The sequence below is a fragment of the Crassostrea angulata genome, chromosome 1, assembly GCF_025612915.1.
Source record: "Crassostrea angulata isolate pt1a10 chromosome 1, ASM2561291v2, whole genome shotgun sequence".
NCBI lineage: Eukaryota > Metazoa > Mollusca > Bivalvia > Ostreida > Ostreidae > Magallana > Magallana angulata.
In genome coordinates this window covers 40,703,222-40,716,904 of record NC_069111.1, presented here as the reverse complement: position 1 = coordinate 40,716,904, position 13,683 = coordinate 40,703,222, and the positions used below count along the sequence as shown (strand labels likewise).

The 13,683-nt window shown below is 33.9% G+C and overlaps 1 protein-coding gene across 1 annotated transcript in view; it reads right to left on the bottom strand.

Moving 5' to 3' along the window:
• The window catches only part of LOC128169797 (uncharacterized), a 30,778-nt gene that overhangs the window by 12,699 nt on the left and 4,396 nt on the right, over positions 1–13,683 (bottom strand). Inside the window, 4 exon segments of the mRNA XM_052835868.1 lie at positions 4,979–5,161; positions 5,444–5,613; positions 5,708–5,929; positions 6,184–8,581. Of these exon segments, the coding sequence (XP_052691828.1) occupies positions 4,979–5,161; positions 5,444–5,613; positions 5,708–5,929; positions 6,184–8,581 (2,973 nt within the window).

Genomic DNA, 13,683 nt, shown 5'->3' with positions numbered 1-13,683 from the left:
TAGTACTCACACACTAGCTACTGTTGTGCTGGCATGCACTCCTTAGTTAGCTGGAATCAAACAGACAACGGTCTTATGCACATTATGATGATCGGTTGTTAGTTATCCCAACCGCTCCGTTATACCAACAACAATGGTGCAAGTACCACAAACAAATCAACCAACCACAATTATTGGTTTCAACCACAACAACAATAGAGACAACAACAACCGTCCCAAAAATTTAACAACCGAGTAATCCTAAAATATATTGGAGCTAGGGAACACCACAATCAATAAATCTGTTTTAAAACAAAGACTTGGTCAAATATCCAAACTGGTCCGTAGGAAATGAAATATATCAGGTTTTCAGTTGTATTTCGATTGCATTACTCTGGTCCAAGAACCCATTTAGAATGTTTCAATTTAGTTTTGGCACATCAACAAACATCCCCATATTTCCTATCTCTAATGTAAGCGTATCAACAATATGAATTGTTCCTAAAGTGACAAATCATGGTGGCGTCTTATTACACACACCTGTCTTTCTAGAGGGCAATAGTGTTAACCTATTCATTCATCAAGAAGAGTGTACAGTACACTACCCATCATTCGATTTATTTGTCCAAATCTTAACAAAACAAGGCACGGGGGCATGTATTGGTAAGATGGACATTAAGTCAGCCTTTCGGATGTTACCAATAAACCCAGCGGATTTTGAGCTCCTCGGAATTAAAATCGCCGGAAATAAATTATTACATAGACAAGTGTCTCCCCATGAGTTGTTTGGTATCATGCAATGTTTTTGAAGAGTTGTCTACTATTTTTAGTGGACTATTAAACAGAATTCAGGCCTTTCTACCATTAATCATTATTTGATGACCATTTGCTTGGAAAGATTATGACTCTTGTTAAAAGTTAATAGACACATTCAAACAAATTACCTATGAGTTAAGGGTTAAGGGTTTCATTGGTAGATAAATCTACTTGTTCAACACATAATCTCACATTCCTAGGATTGGAATCCCAGCACAGACCAAACCATTGCCGATCCCCAGTTCCTTCCAGCATTTTGTATACAATACGAATTTAAATCTCTTGGCCACCATCCTCAGAGTATGTGGCTAATGTTGTAGTTTACTATTCAGTTGAAGGCCTTTCTCACGCAGCAGAGCGATCTTACTTATCAATCTAATCACATCTTACAAAACTTTAAGGTTTCCAAGACCCAACAGACCATTTTTTTTTATCTAAGCTGTTGTAAGGTTTAAAGCGCATCAAACACACCCAAGACGTTAGATCACCAAGTGACAGTAACCCCAAAACAGAATAAGAGGTTGCTGATGAGGGAATATCTCCATATCGACGAATCCGATTTATTTTTACATTTGCAAGTAAAATGTTTTTAAAACCGACTAAACGGGTAAGGGAAACAAACTGTATATACAAAGCATACGCGCTCACAATGTTATTATTGACATTTCATCATTATACAGACCCATTGTTCTGTCACTAAAAAGTAACAAGATACCAATTTTCGTTAGTATTGACCAAGGCAATATCTGTCGTCCATCTTGATACAACCGTTTACAAGTCACATTCATTTAAGATTGGGGTAAGCACTAATTTGACAATGATATGTTTTTCATCCGACATTATTCAGACTTAAGGAAGATGTCAAATCGTTACAAAGCGTACATATGTATTCTAAATTTATATTTAGGGCTTTTCGACTTTCGGTCGAAAAGACCTATTGTTTTTGTCTTTTTTTATTATTATTTTCTCGACAGTTTTTTGTCAACAATTTCTATAAAACTGGAAGGTATATAGATACAATTATGCAACGGTCTTACAGCACATATATCAATCTATGGAAAGTAAGGTTTTGAATTTCCGGTTCCGGTATTTCCGGTTCATATAAGGAAAGTTGTAAAAATTGAACGAAACGCAATATTTTGTTTAGTTTTTGAATTAGAACGTTCAGCTTTTGGAATTATATACATCTTGTCTTGTTGTACAAAATTGTAAGCGTAGACAACTTTCTATATCTTACCGTTTTTGAGATATTAAATCCTAAACTTTAGAAAAGGCGGGATGAAAAACAAAAACTTTCAAATGACCTTTAAAAATTTAAATTATACCTTACCATTGTTAAGATAGAAGTAATAAACGTACATTCCGAGTTTCATTGACATATATTGACTACTTCCGGTTTTATAGGTCGATAAATTCACCTATGGGAGTTTCAATGTTAAACAAAAATCACGCGTCGTTCGTTTTCTCAAAAAGTTTTCTAGTTAACATGACAATATTTCAGATGTATAATGGTACACACAATGCACAGACCGGAAAAGTTTTTGGGTAAACAATTTGAAAAAATTAGGGATCTGCAGGGGCCAACGTATAAAACAGCAATTTATCTGTAACTTTTTTATTTCTCTTCCGATTTTAAAAATCTTTTCAGTTTATTGTTAGGAATAAAGAGTACAGTCTTAAAATTATGGTCCGAGGGGCCACTTTTTGACTCCTAATAGGGGTTTGGAAGGCCCAAAGATCATCACTTGTTTAAATTTCAAAATGTTTTTTAGTAAGAGATATCTCGCTTTGCTGTAAGAATGTAGAGCACAAATACAATAAGCATACTAAGTTTTGTGTCCGAAGAATGAATACTTACTTCAATATGATTTTTTGAAAATATTCCTCTGGAAATTAGAAGTGTAGCTACCTGTAAAGTTCTGGAGTTATCTTTCTTTTCACATTGCACTACTCATAAGTTCCTATCTAAGCAACTGGAGATACCAAGGCGTTTAGAACACATGAAATAAATTAGAGAATAATTTTTTTTGGACATTCAATTAAAAAGGGATAATGGGGCTGTCGAAAAGCCCTTACTTTTTGCTGAAGACAAAAAAAGTTCTAGTTAATTTAAAAATTATTTCAAATTATCCGATTGTTTGGATGTTTGGGTAATCACATATCGAGAGAGAGAGCATTTGCTCCGACTTTGTGGGTCTAATCACAATCAAGAGAAACAAAATCACTTTATGGTGGCAGCATTATGGTGAAAGGAGTTGCTCAACGCTATTTAGAAATTAGAGCTACTGAAGCAAGTAGCTTGATTTAGCTTGTAGCCAAAATGATATCTTTATCCATTGTGGGGGCAATGATCTTAGCAAAACTTTTGTAAGAAAAATTACGTTAGCATTTATAAAATTACTTCAGTATCTAACAAGTGAGTTTCCACATGTACACTTCATCAGTCATTTTGCCCAGACGTACATGGTGCTACTTTTACAATGCAGTGGCCATGGAAAGACAAAAGAAACGTTTTTATTCCTTCATGGTGAAAAAGGCCTTTGAAGATTTCAGTAATCCAACATCCAGACATCTCGAAGCATCCCCAATTTTTTCAAAGGGATGGGGTCCACTAGCCTTATCAGGGCAACCAAATATTTCTTAACACCATTCAAAGTGGGCTTGAAAAGATTATGAACCACAAAGTATCGATCCATTTGTAATCATATTACCTCTAAATTCCCCATGGCGAGACACGGCTTACCGGATGCAGCTCTAAGCCCCACCTCGTGGTGACGGAGACCCAATTATGAGTGTTCTTAGAAACCAATCTAGGTTGGATTCTATGGCGCATTGAACGACTTTTCCATGATTATTGAAACTTCGACTTTGATCTTTGCACCTCAAAGGGTCATGGTCACATGGATTTGAGATTTGATTTGCTTGAATGATTTGATTTGCTTGAATGATTTGATGTGTTGAACTTTCACCTTGAGTCTGTAGCTCTTACAACCATAGTCACTTATTTGATATGTTGAATGTTTGATGATACAGTTGTGCCTTTAGGCCTTGTTGTTTGAATGCAGCCAAAATTAATTATTTGCTTTGTAAGTAATTTGATATATGTTTTGCTGATAAGCAATGCCCTTTAACTCCAAGTAAATATTAATAAATACTTTCTGTGTTTACTTGCAATATCTGAGAATTCATAATTTCTTTCACGAAAAGAAAAAAGATAAACATTTGCTCTAAAAATCGTTTTTCCATTAATAAATTTAAGTCTACTCAAATTTTTTATGGTAAGTTTTTAGTGTCCTGGCCTCCTTGAAGCTTAGCGTTTAAAATGCTGTGTTCTGATGTATTGTAATAATTATTTGATTAAATGTTATAGAGAAGGCAGATATTGTCCAGTCAAAATATAAAAAGTCCGGTCGCGCGGTGGGTCAATCTGCTTCTTCTGCCTTCTACTGCCTTGAATTGGGGGATGGGCGTTTTCTCATGCCTGTTATAGATCGTCCTCCACTCATTCTCCGCGTTTAGTCTTTAATTGGCCACTACCATCTTGCCCTCTTAAATACCACAAATATGTGACAAAGCAAGGCAAACTGTTTACAGACCTTTTATTTATTAAAGGGGTACATGTATAAAACAAGGTGTTCTAGTGATCAGGAGAATTGTAGAAAAAATGAGCAATTCAATAGGTAACTCGGCTATCATAATGCATCCTGAAATATTAATAATATTAAATGGGCACTGCTACGCTGTTGTTTTTCCGTAAGCCGTAATTATTCTCCCCACTTAAAATTTTCGTTTGTCTTTATAAAACATTTATATGAAATGTCATTTAGACGCAGAAAGAAAACGATTATTTTTTAACATTGAGTGGAAACTAAATGGGTAGCTCGGCCATCAAAGTGCCTATTGTATCAGTATAAAAAAAATTCCTGGACCCGTAAACGTACGCTGTTGTCTTTCTATTTCAGGATAAATTATTCCCATTTTATCTAGTATAATGTTCTTCTGTCTTTATAAAACACTAAACTGAAATGTCATATAGACACAGATACTTGATATGACAGATAATGAAACGAATATTTTTTTAACATTGTATTGTTGTGTCAACTCATAGAAAGTAGAGAGCAACGTAAATAATTCAGGTAAAATACAATTATTTAAAATGTTTCCCGTTTTAAGCTGACCTTACCTGTATCTTTAGAGACCGAACATACTCCATCGGTAGGTGGTGTGTTGGTTTGTATTTTTCTGTAGATTTTCCTTTCATGTTTTGTATGGTTGGCAATTGTGACAAACAGTGTCACAACATACGATTTACCAGATAGTAAAACAAAACTAGGCACATTAAAAGCTTGGCTGTTACATGTAGTATCTAAAAAAAAGAAACACTTTTATGTAACATTTCGTATTAAACATGTGAAACGAACACGGGAATTTAACATTTTTATATATTTAATATGCTAATATAATATTAAGATGCAATTTAAATAGCATAACTTCGTTGTTTCATCAATACTCGTTGAATACTAATTTTCGTGGATTTCGTCGTTAACACGCATTGATGTATCTTTGAAACTGATATTCACTTTATTCACAAAAATTGATACCCTTGAATTTTAATGAAACCACAGTATGTATTGTACTAAATTTTCACCGTTTTCTTGACTTTCTGTTGACATTAGAACACGTTCATATCTTCCATTTAGATTTTGCCATAAATGCCAATCATATTTAACATCATCGCCTGGCACACAAGACTGGCACCAAGCAACAAGAGTCAGTTTGGACGACACAGCAACCTTGTCGTTGCAATTTAAGCTACAGCTGTGAAACAGAATACAAAAAATGGAAAAGATGATAACAACTTGTAATAATTATGAATGAATGAAGGGAGTATCATTACTAAATTGAAATGTACTTTATAGCTAATGATGGTCCTGTTTCTGTCATTGATGCAATCTGTGTAAAGGTTCTTTCTAAGGATCCCCCGTGTACTGTCACCGTAACGGCATAATCTAAGTGAGTTGACACCACGGAGCTAAGCTGAACAATACCACGTGACAGTTCTTTAACGAAACAGTTGTCTAGTGGTGTTTCATCGATGCGAATTTCAGCCACACTCATATACGCACGTGGAAATCTAGAATTCATTGAATAGTAAATATTGTATTTCTATTTGAGGAGGCGTGAAACTTTATAAAAGTAACCAAATACAGCAATCAGTCTTTGTCTAAATAATAATAAAGATATATGTAAAAAAAAAATTATAATCATTTTCCTTTAAATAAAAAATATTGGTAACTTTGCCAACTAAAAGAGATACAATTCACTTAGAATACTATTGTCAAATGTACACAAAATAGATTGATATTATATCTACTTCTTTATAAGTACCTTTTACATTTCCAGGTAAAGGTTAGATTTCCCTTTATACCAAGGTCTAGGTAAGCAACTCGTGATTCAGACAAAGCGTCGAACGTCATATTTTTTAACCCAATGACGTAATCACCTCCCACAATGTAAGCAAAAGGATGCGAGCTATGGAATTGAATATACATGTATTCCGTTATCCAAGTGGTACTAAGTGTCACATTGAGATGTAAGAAAATTAAACCTTCCCTTAGCGTATTTCTCCTTATTAGCATTCTACCTTGACCTTCTTGAATTGGGTTTTCATAGTCAATCGTTAAACCTAATTCTTCCGTGTTATTTGTTTCCAGTTTCCAATAAAACTTAATATTGTCTTTACAAAATATTTCCATTCGATTTGAAATGTATAGCTCATTTGCAGAGAAGACTTTCATTGGATTTGTTGGTATTGAATACTGACGATCAAATATGCCGCGAGTATCAAAACAGCTATTAACAGTCGTTACATTTTTTTCCATTGTTTTGACAGATATGTGGTTTGAACACTTAATGGCAACAATATTCGTCCCAAGGCTTTTATACGCATAACTAAATACCATTGGTTCGGTAGATGATACATTTTGTCTTATAGTGAAAACGCTGTCGCGGTCAACTGCATCCCCAGGTTTCATTTCGCAAGTGACAAATGGCCTTGTAGTAGTCGAAGATGAATTCACGTAAATAGAAGCGTTTCCCGGAGGAAGTGGTATTTTCCTTGGTTGAACATTTAGACTGAAGACATCATCCACAGAGAGGTCTGCTATAAGTGGTTCATCAAGATATACTGTCTCTCTCTCGTTGTTAGTGTGTATTCCATAAACAGACGGAATGTAGAACCCAAATTTTGCATACCTGAAGGTGTATGTCGTGCCATTCATATTTTGGTTCACTTCATATGTTTCTTTTGAGACAACAGTGTTAAAGTCAGAATTTACATTAAAAGTATAAAATGGATCACCAGAAATTCCCTCTGCTTTCAATTGTACGTCGGTAAACCTTAAATCAAACTTTTTAGTATTGCATGTTAGTTTAATAACTCCTAATGTTATATTTTTGTAAACTGTGTACTCACTATCACTGTTATTCATCTTGATAACCATGTTATAAATTCCACGTTTGCCTGCAAATATGTGGGTTACAGTCGATGACACAAGCTCAAAATGTTTAAGAGGTGTTCCGTCATCAAAATCCCAAAACACTGATATTCCAGAAGGTAAGTTTGGAAATTTGCTTATCGAAATGGTGAAAGTCACCTTTTTTTGAATTGTTACTGATTTAAAATAATGATTGTATTCTAAAGTTGGAATTACTTGCTCTAACTTCATACTCATGGGAACTGGATTTTTATAATGAAAAAAAATCTCAGATAGCTTATAAGTTTCGAGGTTAACAACTGTTTTTACGACTTGATGAGACAAATCATTTGTGCATGTAAATACCACATTCATTTGTCCCGCTGTTTTATAAAAGTGAATCCGTTGAATTGATTGCTTATTTGTTAAGTTTACAGCGAGGGTTTCATTGTTATCTCCGTAATCAAATATACATCGAACATTAGAGGGATCGTGGTTTGTTGATGAGTAAGATAAAGTGAAGGTTGCCTTTCCATCTGGAATAGGAATTTTGTAAGCAAATTTATTGACGGATAAACTTCCATTGGATATCGGATACTCGATCCTTATTATTGTGCTGTTAACATGGGTATACATTGAGTTCCAAGCATGTAGCGTTACATTATACAACCCTGGAAGTGCATACGAATGAACTATACTACGATCCATAAAGGCAATTTGAAATGATCCAGCTCGGTGTAGAGAAATGTTATTATCTCCAAAATCAATTGTGTAATAGACGTTCCACTCCGGAGGTGATATGAAAACGAACTGAATCTTTTCATCAACTGCTGCAATGGATTTGGATGATATATCCATGTTTATTGGGTTCCAGATGTAAATTGTTTTATTTGGAGTTACACTAACGAATCCATTGCATGTTAGTTCCCCATAAACTGAGTAGTTACCTTGGTGAGAGTACGAGTGATTAATCGGCACTGCAGTGTATAAACTTTGAATTTCTGAAGCTGTTGAGAAATAAGTAAGGTTCGAGCCGTCCCCGTAAAATAACGTTATGGTAATAGCATCATTGGAATGGGTCACGTTTGTTTTAGCACTGATATTTGAATCGGTTATGTTTATTTCAGCAGTGATATTGAATTCGGTCATGTTTGTTTCAGCAATGATATTGAATTCGGTGACGTTTGTTTCAGCAGTGATATTGAATTCGGTCACGTTTGTTTCTGCAGTAATTTTAAATTGAATAGGTTGGCCTGTTGTATATACACCAGACTCAATGAAGTGAACCGCTGGATTTTTTAGGACATCGCCTGAATTAAACAAAAACGTATACACATAATTCTATTTAATTGATGAAGGATTTTTTTTTTTGGAAATGAATATGCATTTTATGCATTGTAAGCTCAACCTCACTGTATTTAGCTTACAAAAAGCTTATCAATGCACGAAATAATTAGAAAATCAACAAATATTTTATGTGAAGAACAAGCTCATATAATTCAATACTCTAAATTGATGTCCGTTTTTTCACAAAGTGATAATTATTGTATGATTCTGATTAAAAAGGTAGACATTATTTTTGACAGTAACATCACAAATAAACAGGACGTGCACGGTTGTATGTGTAAATATGCAAAATGTCATATTTTTAAAACTTTGATTAGGAAAAATTAAATATTTATTGATTAAGTTACCAATAAATAATGAACCTGCTGTATAAATTTGTGTTCTAACTTTTTTTTTATTTTGATGATTTTAGTGTAAACTTTTATCCTGATATAAGATTCGATTATACATCAACTTTTGTTTAATGAATTAATTTGTTTGTTCTTATAAACAAAATTTTATTGAGATGTTTCAAAAGGTCATTACTGATGATAGTTGGTTTGTGAAATAAAGTTAAAAAAATAAATAAAAGATTCGCTGGTTGAGATGTTTTGTAACACCGTTGCAGTATTAATGGACAATGTATATAGTAAATTCATAGATATATTTCTAACTTGGAAAAAATAGTTATTTTCCAATTTCAATTGGATTGTGGCGTTTTTTAAATTCTGTATATTCCACCTTCTTTTATTTACATGTAAATCTTCGTATGTTTATTGTTTCTGTTGGTTCATCTGAAATGTTTTGACGACAAGTGTGTACGTAATAACAGGTGCTATGTCTTGGTCTTATTTGCTAAATTTAACTGTCCTGCGTTATGCAAAAACTTTTCCCAATCAGAAAAGCTCCAAAGGTTGCGTATTTGTTTGTCTCTTGGTCAATCTTCTATTTTTAAATCGAATCTGAGAATTCGATAGGATTCGACCAATCAGCTTGGCTTCTCAAATTAGTGACTTCATTGTTTGTAAATCAGAGGAGAAGCCACGCTCAAAGCTGCTAAGAAATATTTTCGGCAAAAACTCTCCATCCATCCCTTTCTTCCACCTTATGTTATTTATTTCACTTTTAATATGATGTATAATGTTTGCGGTTTATTTTGTGTTTGCTTTTTTGTATTTTGTATATCCTATCCTTTTTTGATGATTGGCATATCAGGGCCATACTTTTTAATGTTTATTTATGTAGGGGGTCAGATGCCATATTATATGTTGCCGAATATTTAGAAAATGTATCAGCGGTGTTTTCTTAGTCCCGTCTGACCCCCTCAATATTTACAGGGTTGTTTTTTTTTTACATTTTTGTCATTTATTTGAATAAATGGCCTATTTTCATCTTTAACTATGTTATGTGTTTCTAATTCATCAAAAAACCTAGTGCAGTTGTTTTGACTCTTAATTACAAAGGAACATAATCAGTTTCTTTGATATTCGAGTAGACATAACACAACAAATACATTTAACCAAATTTGTTCCATATATGATTGAATCTTTAGATGGGAAATGGTATTGATTTTATTTTTTTAAAGGCTTCTTGCTTCACTAGTTTTTAGCTCACCTGAGCCAAAGGCTCAAGTGAGCTTTTCTGATCACAATTTGTCCGTTGTCTGTCATTGTCGTCGTCGTTGTTGTAAACTTTTCACATTTTCACCTTCTTCTCAAGAACCACTGGGTAGATTTCAACCAAATTTAACATAAAGCACCACTAGGTGAAGGGAATTCAAGTTTCTTCAAATGAAGATTCACGCCCTCTTTAAAGGGGAGATAATTGAGAATTATTGAAAATTTGTTGGTATTTTTCAAAAATCTTCTCAAAAACTATTCGGCCTTAAAAGCCAACTGCTAAGACTTGTGTAGAGGCATCCTCAGGTAGTGTAGATTCAAGTTTGTTCAAATCATGGTCCCCCGGGGGAAGGGAGGGGCCACAATTAGGGGATCAAGTTTTACAAAGGAATATTTAGAGAAAATCTTTAAAAATCTTCTACTCATAAACTATCAGGCCAGAAAAGCTCAAATCAAAATGGGAGCATCCTCAGATAGTGTAGATTCAAGTTTGTTCAAATCATGGTCCCCCGGGGGTAGGGAGGGGCCACAATTAGGGGATCAAGTTTTACATAGGAATATATAGTGAAAATCTTTAAAAAATCTTCTTCTAAAAAACTATTAGGCCAGAAAAGCTCAAATTAAAGTGAAAGCATCCTAAGGTAGTGTAGATTCAAGTTTGTTCAAATTATAGTCCCTGGTGGTATGGTTGGGCCACAATGGGGGAATGGATTTTTACATAGGAATATATAGAGAACATCTTTAAAAATCATCTTTTAAAAAACTATTAGGCCAGAAAAACTCAAATTTGAGTGGAAGCATCCTTATAAAGTGTAGTTTCAAGTTTGTTCAAATCATGATCCCCGGGAGTAGGATGGGGCCACAATTTGGGGATCAAGTTTTACAAAGAATATGTAGAGGAAATCTTTAAAAAATTTCTTTTAAAAACTATTTGGCCAGGAAAGCTCAAATTTGAGTGGAAGCATCCTCAGATAGTGTAAATTCAAGTTTGTTCAAATCATGGTCCCCGGGGGAAGGGTGGAGCCCAATTGGGGGATAATTTTTTATACAGGAATATACAGAGAAAATCATTTTAAAAAATTCTTTTAAAAACTATTTGGCCAAGAAAGCTCAAATTGGCGTGTAACCATCCTCAGATAGTGTAGATTCAAGTTTGTTCAGATCATTGTCCCTGGGGGTAGGGCGAGCCACAATGGAGGATAAATTTTTATATATAGAGAAAATCTTTGAAAATTTTCATCTCAAAAACTATTGGCCAGAAAAGCTCAAATTAAAGTGGAAGCATTCTCAGGTAGTGGAGATTCAAGTTTGTTCAAATCATAGTCCCTGGTAGTATGGTGGGGCCACAATAGAGGAATGGATTTTTACAAAGGAATATATAGAGAAAATCTTTTTCTCAAAAACTATTAAGCCAGGAAAGCTCAAATTAAAATGGAAGCATCCTCAGGTAGTGTAGATTCAAGTTTGTACAAATCATGGTCCCTGTGGTTAGGGTGGGGCCACAATAGAGGGATCAAGTTTTACATATGAATATATAGAGAAAATCTTTAAAAATCTTCTTCTCAAAAACTATCAGGCCAGGAAAGCTCAAGTTTGAGTGGAAGCATCCTCAGATAGTTTAGATTCAATTTTGTTCATATCATGGTCCTCAGGGGTAGGGTGGGGCCACAATAGGGGGATCAAGTTTTACATAGGAATATTTAAATAAAAAATCTTTAAAAATCTTCTTCTCAAAAACTATGAGGCCAGGAAAGCTCAAATTTGGGTTGAAGCATCCTCAGAAAGTGTAAATGCAAGTTTTTTTAAATCATGGTCCCCGGGAGTAGGGTGGGGCCACAGATAGGGGATCATTTTTTATACAGGAATATACAGAGAAAATCTTTAAAAAATTTCTTTTAAAAACTATTTGGCCAAGAAAGCTCAAATTGGCGTTTAACCATCCTCAGATAGTGTAGATTCAAGTTTGTTCAAATCAATGTTCCTGAGGGTAGGGCGGGGCCACATGGGGGATAATTCTTTACATATAGAGAAAATCTTTTAAAATCTTCTTCTCAAAACTATTAGGCCAGGAAAGCCCAAATTTGAGTGGAAACGTCCCCAGATCGTATAGATTCAAGTTTGTTTAAATAATAGTCCAGGGGTAGGGTGAGACCACAATGAATTTTTACATAGGAATATATAGAAAAAATCTTTAAAAATCTTCTTTTTAAAGAATATTTGGCCAGAAAAGCTTAAACATGTGTAGAAAATCTTTAAAAATCTTCCTTTTAAAGACTATTTGGCCAGAAAAGCTTAAACTTGTGTAGAGGCATTCTCGGGTAGTGTAAATTCAAGTTTGCAAAATCACAGTCCCTAGTGGTAGGGTGGGGCCGTGATGCCGGTTTAAATTTTTACATAGGAATGTATAAAGAAAATCTTTAAAAATATTCTAGGAAAGTTTTCAGTCCAAAACTCAGTACTTAGTGTGAAAGCACAGGTTATGCAGATTTAAGCTTGATGAAACCATGATTCCCGAGAGAAAGAGAAAAGTGGGGCCGCGAAATGGGGGGAGGGGGGTATAAAGGAATAGAGAAAAATCTTCTTACAGATACAACAACAAAAGGGCCTTGGTATTTACCAAAAAAAGGGGTGGAAAAAAATTGGCAGATTTTCATTTTTTTTTTAGCAAGATCTACTGTACTTAGTCGTATAGCATTAAATAGGTAAAAAGCAATTATCAAATCATTTAGTATTTTATGGACACTTTTTAACACACGAGCCCATAGAATGTATTTGAAATTAAACATTTAGGACCTAAACGTTCAGAAAAATGAAGTTTTAAATATTGATCGTTGTTTATTTTCTTTAAACATAAAAAAGTTATAATTGACTTTTAAGACAGGCGATAGACAATTTAAAAAAGTAAGTACGTGTATAAAGCAATTGGAAAACTTGTAAATTAAAAAAGGAATCCACCAGAAGTGTGAAATTGCTTCAATTATAGGTTTTAAAAATATTATAACATTTATCCATTTTACATTAATTCAAAAGGCATTAAAATGATTTGGAAAATGGAATAGCGTTCCGCAATATATATTTACAATTGGCATTTCAAGGTACATGTACATGTAATGCACTGCAATGAATTACTTTATCGAGGGTTGAAATAAACATCGTAAAGAAGTAAATGCCACTTTAAGATTTCTGTTTAGAAATATGTTTAGTTTTTTAGTTAAAACTAACCTTATATATGCATTCAGGAGCACGCTATAACTTTTATTTAGGGTAATGTATAATTTCAGGTTAAAATCGAAAAGAGTCCGTACGTAGAATTTCTGTAAATAAATGGCTGCACGAGGAGCTGAAAAAAGGGTTCTAGTACATGCTTGTAATGTAATCTCCATATCGAAACAATTAGACATATATATGATAGTAAAAAAGTAAAAAATATGGAATATAGTTAGCATTATGCCACATTTTGTTGTTCA